Here is a 17,457-nt window from a genome sequence, read left to right as displayed (position 1 = left end):
CCCCAAACATCTAAGGACAGGGGATCACAGCGCTTCAAACCATACAAAAATACATATCAAGCATCTCGTCCCACAGGCAGGGGTCAGTCCTTTCGAAACAAACACGGCAGAAGGGGAGCCGGCTCTGGCCCAGGCCCCAGCCGCACCCCACAATGAAAATCAGCCGGCCCATCCACAGGAAGAAGCCATAGGGGACAGGCTTCCGTATTCTACCAAAGATGGGTCAAGATAACTTCGGACAAGTGGATCCTAACCATTATTCGAGGGGGATATTATCTGGACTTCCACAACATTCCTCCGGACAAATTTGTGAAATCTCCCTGCCACGACCTCTCCAAAAGTAGGGCAGTGGAAACCACGCTGACCAAATTGCTCGCCTTAAAGGCCATAATACCGGTGCCCATGCAACAACAAAATACTGGGCACTATTCCATCTATTTTATCATCCCCAAGAAAGAGGGTACGTTCCGACCCATCCTGGATCTCAAGTCGGTCAATCGTCACCTGAAGGTCCCTTGCTTCCGCATGGATACCCTACGTTCGGTCATAAGAGCGATACAGCCGGGAGACTTCCTCACATCCCTGGATCTGTCTGAAGCCTACCTGCACATCCCGGTCCACCACGAACATCAGCATTTTCTACGCTTCGCGATCCTGGACCACCACTACCAGTTCCGGCACTACCCTTTGGGCTAGCCACAGCTCCCCGAACGTTCACCAAAATCATGGTTGTAGTGGCAGCAACACTGAGGAAAGAAGGAATCCTCGTACACCCATATCTGGATGATTGGCTGATCAGAGCAAAATCCCCAGAGGAAAGCCATCAGGCAACCAACAGAGTCAAAACTCTACTGGAGAACCTCGGGTGGGTGGTCCAACACAAACAAGATAGTCTGCAGCCCTCCCAATCTCTGGAATACCTGGGAGTCAGGTTCGACACCAGACAAGAAAAGGTTATTCTGACTCCTACATGGAGAACAAAGCTGAAGAAAAAGTTGCGAAACCTGTTAATCAGTCTTCGCCCCAAGGTGTGGGACTACCTCCAAGTCCTTGGCCTCATGTCATCCACACTGGAAGTGGTCCCATGGACAAGAGCACACATGCGGCCCCTACAGCGTTCCCTGCTGTCACGATGGAATCAGATGTCCCGGAACTACTTCCGTTCGACTACAGCTCCCGGAGGAAGTTCAAACCCCGCTACAATGGTGGCTACAAGAAGACCACCTGAGCAAGGGAGTAAGGCCATCCCTGCTGACCTGGATCCTGCTCACCACGGATGCGAGTCTACGAGGGTGGGGAGCCCACTGCCAAGAACTGACCGCCCAGGGGCAATGGGACAAGGAAGAGTCGGGATGGAACATCAACTGACTGGAAGCACGAGAATTCAGGCTAGCCTGCCTGCGGTTCAGTCACAGACTCCGGGGCGAATCGGTCAGAGTCATGTTGGACAACGCCATAAATGTGCCTACATCAACCGACAGGGAGGAACCAGAAGCCAACAGGTATCCATGGAAATAGAACCCTTAATGGAGTGGGCGGAATCAAACCTACAAGAGATCTCAGCCGCCCACATTGCGGGAAAAGACAACATCACTGCGGACTACCTCAGCAGAGAAAGTCTAGACCCGAGGGAATGGAGGCTGTCGGCCACACTCTTCCAGTTGATAGTAAACCAGTGGGGAACACCAAACATGGACCTCCTGGCAAGGTCCAACACCCAAGTTCCCAACTTCTTCAGTCGCAGACGGGACCCACAATCCCAAGGGCTCGATGCCCTCATCCAGATCTGGCCACTGGAAGTCCTGCTATATGCCTTCCCTCTGTGGCCACTACTGGGCTGGATCATCCGCAGGATAGAACACCTCAAGGGACCAGTACGTCTAGTGGCCCTGGACTGGCCAAGAAGGCCGTTGTATGCAGATATGCAAAGACTACTTACAGGTAGCCCCCTCCCTCTACCTCAACATAGGGATCTGCTCCAACAAGGCCTGATCCTCCAGGAAGACCCAACTCGATTCTCTCTCGATTCATTGACAGGAAAGGCCTGAAGAAGAGCGGATACTCGGGGGTGGTGATTGACACTCTGCTCCGAGCATGCAAGTTTTCCACATCTCTAACCTACATACGAATATGGAGAATATTCGAAGCCTGGGGTGAAGACCGCGACATCCTCCTGCGGACAGTCAAAATCCCCATGAATCTGGAATTCCTGCAGAATGGCCTACAGAAGGGGTTGTCCCTCAACTCCATCAAAGTACAGGTGGCCGCGTTGGCCTGCTACAGAGCCAAGGGTGGAGGGCGGAAGCCTAGCCTCTCACCCGGATGTCTCCCGCTTCCTGAAAGGGGTCAAGCAGATCCGACCACCCCTAAAGTGGCCGGTACCCTTATGGAATCTCAATCTAGTCTTAGATTTCTTAGCAGGAGCCTCCTTCAGACCCACCCGCGGTCTGTCCCTCCAACTACTATCTTTGAAGACTGCATTTCTATTGGCAGTCTGTTTGGCCCGTCGCATCTCCAAGCTCTGTCCTGTCGAGAACCATTCCTCAGGTTCACACCGGGATCCATACAGCTACGTTCAGTCCCCTCCTTCCTACCAAAAGTGGTTTCTCACTTCCATCTGAACCAAACCATCTCGCTACCATCGCCAGACGAGCATAAGGACTCGGAAGAATCTCACCACCTTCGCCATCTTAACGTCGGCAGATTCCTAATCCAATACCTGGAAAAGTCGAAATCCGTACGGAAGACGGACCACCTCTTCGTCCTTCACAGCGGGAAGAAACAAGGGGAAGCAGCCTCACGGGCAACCCTAGCCTGTTGGATCAAAGAAGTTATCAAGGCGGCCTACGTAGAGGCAGGCAAGCCTCCACCTCTACAAGTCAAGACCCATTCCACTAGAGCCCAGGCAGTGGGCGGAAACCAAGATGCTGTCACCCGCCGAGATCTGTCAGGCGGCGACATGGTCCTCCATTTATTCCTTCTCTAGGTTCTATTGCCTGGATGTTCAGGCTCGGGAGGACATAGCATTCGCAAGGGCAGTTCTAAGTGGGCCACTGGCAGCCTCCCACCCGGTTCAAGAGTAGCTTTTGTATATCCCATTGGTCCTGAGTCCATCTGCTACATGCTAGGAAATGGAGAAATTACTTACCTAATAACTTCGTTTTCCTTAGTGTAGACAGATGGACTCAGCATCCCGCCCACGGCTGCCGACAATCACGGAAACCTCGGGGGACAATCCCCAAGAACAAGACAAACACGGGTAAGCCAAGCTTTCCTCTAATTAGAACGCCATACCTATCGAGTGTAGGCGTTTTTCAGTTGAGTGCACTGGCAGTCTCTAGCTATAACCACATCAATCAGTTCAAGTTGATCAAGTTAACCAAGTTATTCAGTCACACATATATCCACAATTGCTTTTCGAAGAGAATAATGAAGAGCATGGTGTCTCGCAGGGGTATATGTACTAGGGCTGATGTCAGATTGAAATCTGATCCATCTCCAACTGCTATCAGGAGTACACTATACCCATTGGTCCTGAGTCCATCTGTCTACACTAAGGAAAACGAAATTATCAGGTAAGTAATTTCTCCATTGTGCTCACTTTAATACTGAGAAAACATCATTAGTATAGACCCAAAAATTTCTTGGTAATCTGTTAATATTAACAAAGCCCAATTTCAAGAAATTTTCTACAGATTAGTTTTGTGCCATCTGTTTTTCTATACAGAAATAGGTCTCTTTTGCACCCTGCTAGGTATTTCTAAAGTCAACACATTTGGTCTCAAACATTAAGGCTGGTGGGATGACTTCAGCATATTTTAAGTAAAAAAGAAGCACTGACAGTAGAAAATATTTTTCACCATCAAAACAAGAATTATTAATGGGAGATATTTGCTTTTTGAGAATAGGGCAAGTTGTGTTAGAATCTGGAAAATATATTAAATTGATCCACCAAGCCAAGATCATCCATCTGAAAAGCATTGGCCTGATGTAAGTTGTGGAGAAATGCATTTTTTTTGTTCTTATTAATATCTGTGCCACATTAAAACAACCTGTAGTTAGCTGCTATTGCACAGCCTTTTGATCGATCCATGCTGGTATCTGAATTTCCTATGTAGTTGGCATGTTCCTGAAGGAAAAGTCCATAAACAGTTATTAGCCTGATAGACTTGGCAAGACCAGTGCTTATCCTTGGGAGATACAAAAAAATATATCAACTACTGGGTACTTGTGACTCGAAGTGGACACTGCTGGAGACAGTTCTTATATTCATTGCATGACTTGGGAATTAATACAGAAGGCTAGAGAAGGAATGACAGAGCAATAATAAATATATTTTGAGTAAATGCAGTGTGTAATAAAAAAAGAGAGACTTCATCGGCTGATGATCAAAATCTCTAAAGAAAACAATCACCTAATCAGAATTGAATCAATAGAGGGCCTTCAAATAGCTCTTTACGATAACTCTTTGGCTTGCATTAAGTTAAATATAGAAGCAAGTAAAGTGGGACAATATATTTTGCTAATGTTAGAAATAATGACACTACAAAATAACAACCCTACTACAGTCAAAAAAATCTTCCTACTTTCTTAACATGGCTTGTTCTAATCTTTTTAAATTTGTTTAGCTCAATAGTTAATTCCCAGTATTTAAGATACAGCCATATTAGTCTTCCATTTCCCTGTTTGTTTGTGTTCATCAAATCAGCACAGTGTTTATCATGTTTAAAAATGTCAATTAAACCAGCTTCCATCTTCATTCAGTAGCAATTGGATCAGTTGCTGCTCTAATTAACAAATTCTTCTCTATTTCAAATCGCCGGCTCCTGGGAAGAACGAACTACAGTAGATGTTCTGTCTCTCTGTGAGAGCTTTTCAAATTCGTTTAGTAAATGTTTAGCTTCTCCTTTGCCATTGTTCTTCTTTTCTTCAGACAATTCACATAGAAGGCTGCTCCTGAAAGCAAGAAAACCTCATTTTGCTGATTGAGATGTTCACGTTCCTGCTCCAGACACCTTTTTTCTTCAATCAGTTTTCGAATTTGGGAATTAAGAGCTTCACGATAACCTAGTGATCTTTTCTGCTCTTTTTCAAGCTCTAATTCCAAATGAGCAACTGTACTGCTGCGTTTTTCTGTTACAATGTTATGATATTTAACTCAAGATCCTTTTCAACAGACTTTATTTTTCTCAAGCATTCTGCTTTTGCTTCTTCTGTTTCTTTCCGAGACTCCCTGGACCAGATCCAGCCTAAAAGACAGAGAAATAAAATCTAAATATTACAATTTTGATAACATTTCTGATTCAATGATACCAGATTAGCTGACCACATAACCCCTATACTCTGGCTCCCATAATGAAAGCAGGATAGCATTCAAAACTCTCTGTTTTGTCTGTAAGTGCATAAATAAGCAAGCACTCGAGTACCTCTTCCAGCTTCTCTCCTACATACCCACAAGAGATCACCAGTCCTCCCAAATGACTCTTTCCTCTCCTCCTCAGGCTTTGGCCATATTGTCCTGCACTAGACTTCATACTTTCAGCTGTTATGTGCCAAATATTTGGAACATGGCACCCCTACTCTTACATCTTGAGCCTTGCTACCTTACTTTCAGGAAAAAAGCAAAGGCATGGCTTTTCAGTCAAGTCAAGTCTTTCCTGCAGAGACTCCTTTCCCATAGTTCTAACCCCTTCTTATTCCAATTTGGATTTGAAGTTATACCCTGATTCCCTATGCTTTCGACTTGTAAATTTTAATACTACTGTAAATGATCTCAACAGCATTTTTGACTGTTTTAAAATCATTGTAATCTGCCTTGGTCATTCTTGGTAAAAAGGCATATTGTTAAATGTCTACAAATAAATAAATACATTTCTAAAATGTCTTAAGTCTGAGCATTCTATAGCCTGTCTTTGACATTATCATTAATTTACAGCTCCTTCTAAGTAAAATTTTTACCTTTTCAATCCCTAGAAGCAGGTCAAAACTAAATAATGTTAACATTATCAAAATGTCAAAAAGTTGTAGTATTAAACAGTTAAAATGATTTTATTCATCAAATTGACCAGGGTAAAAATAAAATTACAATATGCTTTACAATTCAGATCGTATACTTAGGATAAAATACACTAACTGTAAGAGGTTCTTATTTAAATACGCTTAATAAGAAAAGCTGAGGCAAATCAAACTAATTACCAAATTCAGAAAACATCAATACATTAAAGATGAATTTGTTTACAAAAAGTATATAAACTTCACAATACACAGTAAACAACCAACTTTTCTCATTTTATTCCCCCTCCCTCCCTATGGGCCGGATTTAAAAAGCCCTACTCGTGTAAATCCAGAGGATTTACGCGTGTAGGGGGGATGTATGCGCCCAGTGACGTGCATAAAGCCCTGAGATGTGTGTAAGTCCTAGGGCTTGCAAAAAGGGGCGGTCCGGGAGCGTTACCAGAGGCCTCCAACACAGCGGCCATTACCGCTGTGTTAGAGGATTGTGTGCCGGCAGGCGCAAAAGGTAAGATAAAAGTCAGGGGGGGGGGGAAGGTCATGCTAGAGGGACGGGAACAGGGGAAGGCCAGCGCGGCTCGGCGCACGCAAGGTGCACAATTGTTGCACCCCCCTTGCTCGCGCCGACACCGATTTTATAACATGCACTCCGCCTGCGCGCGCATGTTATAAAATTGCGTGTCCATGTGCGCGCGCCAGGTAGCGCACGCACATGGATGCACTCGCGCAGCTTTTAAAATCTACCCCTATCTGTACATACATTTTATGAACAAAATTAAGAGAAATTATCAAAATAAAAAAAATGTAGTACCATATAAGGAGACCTTCCATAAACACATACTATCTCAAGATCTAGGTCTGTGTTAAAACAAACATAAAGGGTTAAAAAAAACTAAAACACCTTACTTGTGGTGACAATAATTGAATATATGGATCCCATATATTCAAGAGCTAGTTATACTTTGGGAGTAATTTTCAAAGGGACTTCTGCAGGTAAAACAGTGCTTTATGCACAGAGGTGCCTTCTTGCAATATTGCCTGCCCAATAAGCATATAAACTTACGTGTATAGCTCATGTTCATGCGTAGGTTTACCAGAATTCAGTGAAGGCATTCTGGGGCATGGAGATGGGGGTGGGATTTGGACTTATGTATATACTTTGATACTTTGTAAAATTTGATCATATGTGCATAAATTCTCAGGAAAATTATGTGTGCACTAAATAGCAGGAGTAACTTTTGCGGAGTAGATTTGGTGGGATACTTTTCAAAGTAGACTTATATGTGGAAGTCCATGTTGACATTGGTGTAACTTATGTGCGTATTTACAACATGTTATGCAGGATGTTTGAAAATTATCCGCTGCAAATGTAGAAGTCTTTGCCATTAAATATTAAAAACTTAGTAAACTGTGAAATTACAATGCAAACTAGAATAGTATTGCTTTCTTTGCTACCAGAAATGCTTTCCAAGAAATACCTTCAAAGGTGTTTTCCCATGTCTTAAATCTTCAAAATTGTCAAAAGAGAATATTAATCTAAGGACTAGTGTATATAAAGGTGTGGGTTTGGGATTTTTGATGTGATGACTATTGGGGCTAGTGTATCTATGGCCTTTTGTGTTGGAGTTCCTGCAGTTTAAAAAAAAAAAGAAAAAAAAAGGTAGTGATTCAATTAACCTTACTAGCTGAGGTAGAGGGTGAAGGTGTATGTGTTTACATCCAGGAGAGTTTGTAGAAAACGTTTTGGTTCAAGTCTGTGGTTGGCCTGATCAGTTTAAGAAACCACCCTAGAGGACTTCCTGGCTAGGAGTGGCTGCATCTCAAGTTGTATCAGATGGTGACCTGAACAAGACAATGGGGTGGTTTGGATGTTGTGGATTGACAGCTCTTGGAGGATGTTGTATGGCAACTGTATCAATTCGAGGATGTGGCTTGCTATGTAAGTTGGCTTGTTGATTAAATGAATAAAGTCTAGGGTTTCAGCAAGGAGAAGAAATCTTGTGTGGACAGAGAGTTTGAGTTATCAGCATGGATACCAAGCTCACTATTAGGATCTGCTATGCTGATGGGAGGAGCAAGCAGATGGGAGTTGGCAATCTGTAGAAATCTACTCCTCCAGGAGGGAGGAGTTAGCAATCTGTTGTAGATCTGCTGCTGGATACTCCTGTAAGGGGAGGAATTAGCAATCTGTTGTGAGTCAACCGTGCGGAGTTAACAATCTTGTTATGCTCAGCTCCTGAAGTGGGAGGAGTAGCCATCTGTAGTGATCTGCTAGTGAGTAGCAATCTGTGGGAACTGGCTCCCATGGAAGGAGGAGTTTAGCAATCTGATATGCTCCGTAGGTGGAACTAGCAATCTTGTTATGATATAGACTGCCGTTGACAATCTGTACCAGCAGAGTGCTTAGAAAGGGCACCCAGCTGGAAAGGAATGTAAATAGGTGAATCCTTGTGCCGATGGCACATGACAGCACTCCCAGGAGGATATACTGAGAGGGACCACCGGCTAGGCCTTGGGTATGGAGACAGACACAGATAGTTCTTTTATTAGACAGGTTAGTAGAACCACCAGAGGTGGCAGTAGTGAGCTGATATGCCCGGCAGGGCTGAAGTCCCTCAGATACTGGAACTGCGATCCCAGGGTTGCTGAGCTGTAGAGAGACTATAGATAGTGGTAGACAGGGTATGCTGTATACGTAGCCAGTAGTAGATGGTAATCTCACATAGAGTCTTAAGGAGGCTCAGTAGCTGGGAAAGAGTTAGACCCTCGAGGAGCGAGTACTATCCCAGGGAAAGCTCTGAGAGAGCGGTGATACTCACGAATGTCTGTATTCTGCGATAGCTTCTAGGCAGTAGAGAATCTTCAGAGTATTCAGGACATGGGCCCTCGAGGAGCGAGTACCGGTTCCTATCTGCAATCTGAAACAGAGAAAAGAGAGTGAGGCCCCCGAGGAGCAGGTACCTCTGGTAAATCCGAGGAGGCAGAGTAGCTTGGACGAATCTGAGTCCGTATTCCTTGTCCGTGTCCGATATTGTTCCTTGTCTTTGCTAACTCAATCATAAGCGAAAGTGAAGACCTTTTATGTTGGAAGCAGATGACGTCAATACAGGGGGACGCCCCTGAGGTTTGCGCCCTTGCTGGTACATACTTCGGAGCGCACACGCGCCCTACGTCATCAGGAACATGGCGAATCCGCAGCGTCAAGCTGGTCCGGGGACGCCGGGGAGAAGCAGCATGGAGACGCCGCAGCAGCAAGCCGTCCATCAGACCCGGAGGGAGTCGCCACAGAGGTAGAGAGAGTGGAGTGAGGGCATAGAGCAGCCACGAACGCAACACTCACTCAGAATGATTGTGGGTGCTTTAGTACAGGGGTGCTCAAATTGGTCCTACGGGGCCCCTCTAGCTAGTCGGGTTTTCAGGATATCCCTAATGAATATGCATGAGAAATATTTGCATACACAGGAGGTAGTGCACGCAAATAAATCTCATACATATTTATTAGGGATATCCTGAAAACCCGACTGGCTGGGGAGGCCCATAGGACCAGTTTGAGCACCCCTGCTTTAGTATTTCTGACATGAGTACCCAGAGGTCCTGGAGAGTCTCCTCCTTGCTCAGTTGTGGGCAGTATATTAGAAAGAGTCCCTATTTGGGATGCTTACCAGTCTGTAGGAAAATAGATTTATTTTATCAAGTTCCCTGTTGGGGGAGTCGGTTAGGCTGAGAGCTTCTCTGAAAAGTATTGCCACACCTCTACCTCATTTGTATTGATGTGGGAGTGAGTGAAAGTATAGTCTTAGATGCAGATCTAAAGAAACTGGGAGTGTTAACGTTGGGTGTCCAGGTCTCTATTTGGCGTTTGATAACATCAGGCTGATTTGAGAGTAGATCATGTAAGTAGTTCCAGTTTGTTGTGGATTGACCTAGTATTAAGGAGTAGCAGCTTGTAGCGAGACTAATTTGGCTAGTTAAATGCATTCTATCAGTTTTCAAGATTGGGATTTTTTTTTCTGTTTCTGGATCCTAATCTTAAAGAAGGGCCACATCCTCTAAGGAGGACAAGGGAAACTGGTTAACAGATACAAAATACTAGTAACAGAATCTGCCAAGGCTTTTCAACATGTAATATCATCATAAACTTTATGATGAACAGTACAATAATCAATAGCAGAAGCAGTGTAAAAAAAGAGACATGAGAAGCAGTTTTCTGGCAGCTGGGTGCAGGCTTTCCTGAAGGTTATGAACTCTGCAACTTGGTCCAAGCAGTCAGAAAGGTGATAACACAAGGTGACATTATGCTTAGGAGCAGAAAATATATTTGATAATTAGGGAGCCAAATCACTGTGCAGGCAGATACCAGCTTATGCTGAGTTTGAATTTTTAGCAGGAGTGCTGCTACAGCATGAGGAGGTAACAATAGCTGGGGGAGGACATTATACATTTTCACATAAAATTCTGGAGGTAGATATTCAAAACATCCAGTTCCCTGTACATACCAGGGTCAGTCCAGACTGCTGGGTTATGCCTCCCCTCCAGCAGATGGAGTCAGAGAGAAAAACTGAACAGCACCCCCTAGATATACCAGTGTGCCACCTGCGATCCCTCAGTATTTTCTCTGCAGATTGAGAGACATAACCTGCGGTCCTGATCTGACTTAACATTTCTTCTGGAATTTCCAGGTTTTTCTAGTAGTTAAGGCTATGCTGGCTAGATCAACTGGTTGTTTGCTTGCTTTTAGTTAAAAAAAAAAAAAAAAAGTAGGTGTCTGTATAGTTTATCTTGTTTTCTTATTCTGTTCCCCGCGCAGCGGCTAGCAGTTTATCAGGCAGGCGTAGAGGGCTATACCCTCAAGTGTTTTCCCGGTATTAGTGTCCCTCTAGGTCCAGGGGGAGAGCTTTCCGGTGGGCCGGTCACCCCCCCCCCCCCCCAGTGATTGTTTCCCAGGGGGCTTGCTTTTAGAAATTCTGTTTCGAAAAAAAACCAAAACAAAACCCAGTAACAAGTGTTATTTGTTTTAAGAGAGCCACATAAGCCCTGTTGGGAACAGGCAGTGAGCTTGGTGCTTGCAGCCCCGGCCTGCCGTGCGTTGGACCAGAGATTCCGGACGGGGTGACTGGTTCACCCAGTGCGCTTACATTTTGGGGACGGTACTTACTTTTGGCACGCTTTTACTACTGCCGTCCTCTTCATGCCGCGATCTTCGGCCTGCACGGCCTGTGGGAAGGCGAGGGTGCGACTCTCCCGAGAGGGTCTCTGCTCCCAATGTCTTCCCGGGGGCGAGGGACCCTCTCGAGGGCCGAGCGCTGCCCGCAGCGGTGCTTCTTTGGCTTCTTCGGTGCGGCGGCGAAGGGGAGCTGTTTCCTGTTCTGAGAGGGAGCCGGCAGCCATTTTGACCACGCGGCAGGCTCCCGATCCGGCGTGCCTCCGCCGCCGGCTTTAAGCCCGCAGAGTGCGCCCGATTCAGATGCTCCTCGGCCCCCCCCTCGCTCCCGACCCGCGGGGGCAACATTTAAGGGGCCAGTGTCTTTCTCCTCCAAGTTTGTGCTGTTGATGCACAAAGCATATTTGGAGGCAGAAGCAGGTTGGGAGGCGGATGATCTTCCCCCACAAAAGATTCCAAGGGTGGTCCCGGATCAGGAGAAGGATGGGGCTAGGTGTCCTCGGCCACTGGGAGCTGCAGGGGTTCCGGAGGCCCCGGTTCTCGTCCCACACCCCCCGGATGCACTACGAGCGGATCTTGCTGACGGTCAAGGGTCGGTTGAAGGAGATGACCCCCAGGTTCTCCGCTTATTTGGTAAGGATGAGCTCAACTTTTTGATCCTTCATGTTTTGAAGAAGTTGGAGATCCAGGCTCCGCAGCAGGAAGCAGACACGTCAACGGGGGATGCAGCTATGGCGGGCCTGCGGGGCCCTCCGCAAACCTTTCCCTTCCATTCCAAGGTATTACAGATCGTCGCTAAGGAATGGGATGTTCCGGAAGCTTCCTTGCGAGTTAGCAGGGCTATGGACAAGTTGTATCCCCTACCGTCGAAGTCCTTGGAACTGCTTAAGGTCCCCTCAGTGGATTCGGCGGTTGCGGCAGTGGTTACGCATACTAACATCCCCGTTACGGGGGGGATAGCGTTGAAGGATCTCCAGGACCGTAAGTTGGAAATCTTGTTGAAGCGCATCTTTGAGGTTGCGGCGTTAGGGGTCCGAGTGGCGGCCTGTAGCTGGATTCAACAACTGCTTACAGCTCAGGAACTTCCGCCAGACGAAGCGGAGCAGGCCAATTGTGTGGAGGCGGCGGTCGCCTACACAGCGGATGCCTTGTATGATTTGCTATGGACATTGGCTCGCACTATGTCATCGGCAGTTTCTGCCAGACGGCTGCTTTGGCTACGTCGCTGGTCAGCGGATGCTTCCTCTAAGTCCCGTTTAGGTTCCTTTCCCTTCAAGGGTAAGGTGTTATTTGGAGAGGAGTTGGATCAACTTATCAAGGACTTGGGAGACAATAAGGTTTATAAATTGCCTGAGGATAAGCCCCGTCAATCTCAGTCCTTTGGAAACTCCAGGGCTCGATTTCGGAGTCAGCAACGATTCCGTATGGGGAGAGGCGGTTCCTTTCCCCAAAGACAACAAGGGTCCAGGTCTCAGTCTTGGTCTCCTTCCTTTCGGGGCAGGAGGCCTCAGCGAGAGGGATCCTCACAGAGCTTTGTCCCCAACAAGACTACTCAATGAAGACGCGCAGACCCATTCCTCCGTCCCGCGCATCGGGAGTCGGTTGTCCCTGTTTTGGGAGGAATGGGTCAAGATAACTTCGGACCAATGGGTCCGCGACATGGTTCGTTACGGTTACGTGTTGGAATTTGCTCGGCTCCTCCGGGATCTTTTTATGATATCGCCTTGCAGTCCTCGGGTAAAGCAACTAGTTATGGCCCAAACTTTGGACCGGTTGCAGACTCTGGGGGCGGTATTGCCTCTTCCACCGGCCGAGCACGGGACGGGACGGTATTCCATATACTTTGTGGTTCCAAAGAAGGAGGGCACGTTCAGGCCGATCTTGGATTTAAAAAAGGTAAACAAGGCCTTGCGCGTCCCTCTGTTTCGTATGGAGACGCTGCGGTCTGTTATTGCGGCCGTCCACAAGGGAGAATTTTTGGCTTCTTTAGATCTGACCGAGGCGTATCTCCATATCGGAATCCGGGGGCATCACCAAAGGCATCTGAAGTTCATGGTATTAGGAAACCATTTCCAGTTTTGTGCCCTCCATTCGGGCTCGCGACTGCACCCAGGGTGTTTACCAAGATACTCGTGGTCGTCGCAGCCTTTCCACGCCGTCAAGGAATACTGGTACATCCCTATCTCTACGATTGGCTCCTTCGGGCGAAGTCGGAGGAATTGTGCAAGCGGTCGGTTCGGTTGGTGGTGCAGCAGCTGCAAACGTTAGGTTGGGTAGTCAACTTCGCGAAGAGCCAGTTAGAGCCGACTCAACAATTGGAGTTCTTGGGAGCCCGCTTCGATACCTTGGTGGGCAAGGTGTTTTTGCCTCACCAGTGGATGGTCAATCTGATGACACAAGGGCAGAACATGCTGGTTCTCCCGTTACCTACGGCATGGGATTATTTACAAGTCATTGGTCATATGGGTTCTACTCTGGAGATGGTGCAGTGGGCCTTTGCGCATATGTGGCCTTTGCAAAGAGCGCTTCTTTCTTGCTGGGATCCCAGGACCGGGGATTACAGCATGGAGTTGCCTTTACTGGAGCAGGCCCGGTCCAGCCTCGCTTGGTGGTTGAACCCGGACCATCTCCTGCAAGGTGGGGATCTGGAACCTCCGCCTTGGGTAGTAGTGATGAAGGATGCCAGTCTGTCAGGCTGGGGGGCAGTGTGTCAGTCTCGAGCGGTGCAGGGGTCATGGTCTCCTCGCCAGGCCTCTTGGTCCATCAACCGTCTGGAGACCAGGGCGGTGCGCCTGGCCTTGTGCCACCTCCTTCCACTGGTACGCGGTCGGGCGGTACGAGTTCTATCGGACAACGCGACCACAGTGGCGTATATAAATCGGCAAGGCGGCACATGGAGTCGTCCGGTAGCGGACAAGGCGTCACTGTTGATGGCCTGGGCGGCGCATCATCTATCCCGCGTCGCGGCCACCCATATTGCAGCCGTGGACAACGTTCAGGCGGATTATCTCAGCCGGCAACACCTAGACCCGGGAGAGTGGGAGCTATCGGCCGAAGCGATGGATCTCATAACCCGGCGCTGGGGGGTTCCGCGCCTGGATTTGATGGCAACTCGGCTGAATGCAAAGGCGGTACGTTTCTTCAGCCGCAGGCGAGAGCACGGATCGGAAGGAGTAGATGCACTTGTGATTCCGTGGCCTCGTCACATCCTCCTCTATGTGTTCCCCCTGTGGCCCCTAGTGGGAAAGGTATTACGGCGCATAGAATCACATCAGGGTCTGGTGATTCGAGTGGCTCGCGGATATCGTCAGTCTGGCGGTGGACGGGCCAGTGCGTCTGGGCCATCTTCCGAACCTCCTTCACCAGGGTCCGGTATTTTTCGACCTGGCGGATTGCTTTTGTCTGGCAGCTTGGCTTATGAGCGGCGGCAGTTGAGGAAGAAAGGTTATTCAGATGTGGTCATTTCCACTCTTCTTCGGGCATGCAGGTCTTCGACTATGCTTACTTATGCGAGGGTATGGAAGGTATTTGACGCATGGTGCAGGGACTTACAGATTTCACCACGATGAAGGGTTTGGCCTACAGTTCTCAGTTCTCTTTGAGTTCAGGTGGCGGCTCTGGGTTGCCTGAGGGGTAAGGTGGAAGGTTCCTCTCTTGCATTTCACCCAGATGTTGCTCATTTTTTGCGTGGGGTTAGGAACTTGCGTCCTCCTGTGAGGGTTCCCTGTCCTTCCTGGAACTTGAACTTGGTTCTCCGTGGTCTCAACGCGGTACCTTTTGAGCCTTTTAAGAGGGCCTCTTTGAAGGATTTAACTCTCAAGACAATATTTCTGGTGGCCATTTCGTCAGTGCGTCATGTTTCGGAGCTCCAGGCGCTTTCGTGCAGGGAGCCGTTCTTGCGTATTTCTGAGTCGGGAGTGTCTTTGCGCACAGTACTGGATGTCTGTCGGATACTCCTGCGGTATTTGGAGGTCACTAATGATTTCGGAGGTCGGATCACCTGTTTGTTTTGTGGCATGGACCCAAGAAGGGTCTGCAGGCATCCAAGGCAACGATCGTCCGATGGTTGAAGAGTGCAATCGCGTCCACATACCTTGGTTGCGGTAAGTCTGTTCCTGATGGGCTTAAGGCTCACTCTCTGCGTTCTCAGGCGACTTCATGGGCTGAAAGTCAGCTTATTTCTAGCCAGGAGATTTGCAGAGCGGCCACTTGGAAGTCCTTGCATACGTTTGCTAGGCATTATCGTTTAGATGTTCGTGGTCCGTCGGATGAGTCCTTTGGGAGCAGCGTGATTCGAGCGGGACTCTCTGGGACCCACCCCATTTAAGTCGGCTCGGGTACATCCCAGCAGTCTGGACTGATCCTGGTACGTACAGGGAAAGGAAAATTAATTCTTACCTGATAATTTTCGTTCCTGTAGTACCAAAGATCAGTCCAGACGCCCGCCCCAAGTTTTTTCAGGACAGTCCGCTCATATTTTCGGCTGTGTTTCGACAGGCGTTTTCTCGGCAGTGGAATACATCTGTTCTACCTTACATACGGTAAGTTGTTCTTCCCTTCGTCTTTGTGAGGGGGTAAGTTTGTTTTGGGTCCTTAGGGCAATGTTACTACTTGATCTAGTCAGTGGTTGTTTAACTTATTTGATTATTCAACGGAAGGGTTGGTTTTGTTCCTTCTGCTTTGATATCGATTATACTGAGGGATCGCAGGTGGCACACCGGTATATCTAGGGGGTGCTGTTCAGTTTTTTCTCTCTGACTCCATCTGCTGGAGGGGAGGCATAACCCAGCAGTCTGGTCTGATCCTTGGTACTACAGGAACGAAAATTATCAGGTAAGAACTAATTTTCCTCTAATTTACATGGGATATTCAGCAGCTACCAGTCCATACAGCCAGGGGAATGGGTAAATGTCAAGGTCCATCAACAAAAGTCCTCATAGCTCCGCTGGAAAGGCCTTAACAAAGTACTCACCACCCATAATGCTGTGAAGTGTCAAGTCCTTCAGATCTGGATCCATTTGTCCCACTGCAAAAAGACTACTTCACCCAGAGAATCCTCAACAGAAATCACCCACATCTGATCCATCCTACAGTTAAACCCAATTCAGGAATGCCACCTGGATTGTTCTAGTTAGGGGTGTTTATTCTACAACTGGTTTTAAGTGAGATCTTGCATTCAGTTTTAATCTGAAGTAAGGTGATGTGTTGGTAATCTCTCTCTTACCTCTTCTGAAATCAACTTAGTTTCTTTACAAAACTAAAGCCTTGGGAAGATGGCTGCTGCCGCGTCTTCATGCCGCTCCCTCTGTGTCCCCGGATCGGCAACGGCGACGGTGTTCGCCATGATTTTCCTGAGGGCCTCCTAGGGTGCGCACACGCACCGTTTGCTAACAAACAGTTAGCAAGGATTGGATTGCCTCCGGTCTAAGCTGCTCTGCCGCTTCCCAGCTGCCACTGGAAGCTCTCTCTGCCCTTCAGGGTAATTCACTAACCTGGGTACCCGCTCCTCGGGGGCCCTTCTGCTCTATTTCAGGTACCTATCTTGGGACATCGGGTGCTCGCTCCTCAAGGGCCTACTCTCCCTAATCTGGTGCCTGCCACTGAACTACTTCTGCCTGCCGGGACATTCAACTATACAGCTTCTGCTTCAGTGAGTACTAACCCTTCAGTCTGTCTCACCTACAGCTTCAGCGCTCTGTGCCCACATCCGGGACCTGTTCTACGCCGCGCTGCCTATCACCCTCTCGAGTGTGAGACTGGTCTCCTCTGCTGAGGACCCCTGGACTACTTCACTGCTGCCCACTCCCCGGTCAGTACCATCGAGCTGTACAATAAATACAACTTCTCTGTGTCTGGTGTATATTTATTTATTTAGCATTTTTTATATACCGAGGTATAGCATAGATGCCTTCATTCCGGTTTACATATGGAACAACTTGTTACATTGAAAGATTTTAAAACTTTAAAGTTTAACAATAGTGAGAAATGGCACCAAAAGAAGAGATATGAACAAAGAACATAGTGTAAACAGGGTAGATACACTGAATAGATAGGCAGAGATAACTGGGTTCTTCAAAAAGGAGGTATCAGTGGCTTGAATCAGTAGAGATTGTCCAAATGGAATATTTAAAGTTGGCAGTTAATGGGATTATAGTATAAAGTCATTGAGAGTTGTCCTTAAGAGTATGGTTGAGAAGCCAAGACTTTAGGTCTTTTTTGAAGGATTTGGAGTTTTCTTGCGCGGTGAGGAAGTGGGGTAGTGAATTCCATAGTTTTGGTCCGAT

General features: G+C 47.5%; 1 protein-coding gene across 1 annotated transcript in view; it reads right to left on the bottom strand.

Annotated features, from left to right (window-relative positions):
• Positions 1–3,090: 3,090 nt before the first annotated feature.
• Positions 3,091–17,457, bottom strand: part of CCDC127 (coiled-coil domain containing 127) — a 64,775-nt gene continuing 50,408 nt past the window's right edge. Inside the window, 5 exon segments of the mRNA XM_029589935.1 lie at positions 3,091–4,762; positions 4,765–4,833; positions 4,836–4,929; positions 4,931–5,157; positions 5,160–5,249. Coding sequence (XP_029445795.1) covers positions 4,569–4,762; positions 4,765–4,833; positions 4,836–4,929; positions 4,931–5,157; positions 5,160–5,249 — 674 coding nt within the window. The 3' untranslated portion in view covers positions 3,091–4,568.

Source organism: Rhinatrema bivittatum, chromosome 2 (assembly GCF_901001135.1).
Source record: "Rhinatrema bivittatum chromosome 2, aRhiBiv1.1, whole genome shotgun sequence".
Taxonomy (NCBI): domain Eukaryota; kingdom Metazoa; phylum Chordata; class Amphibia; order Gymnophiona; family Rhinatrematidae; genus Rhinatrema; species Rhinatrema bivittatum.
The sequence above is the reverse complement of the archived record's forward strand: the minus strand, read 5'-3'. Positions and strand labels throughout refer to the sequence as shown.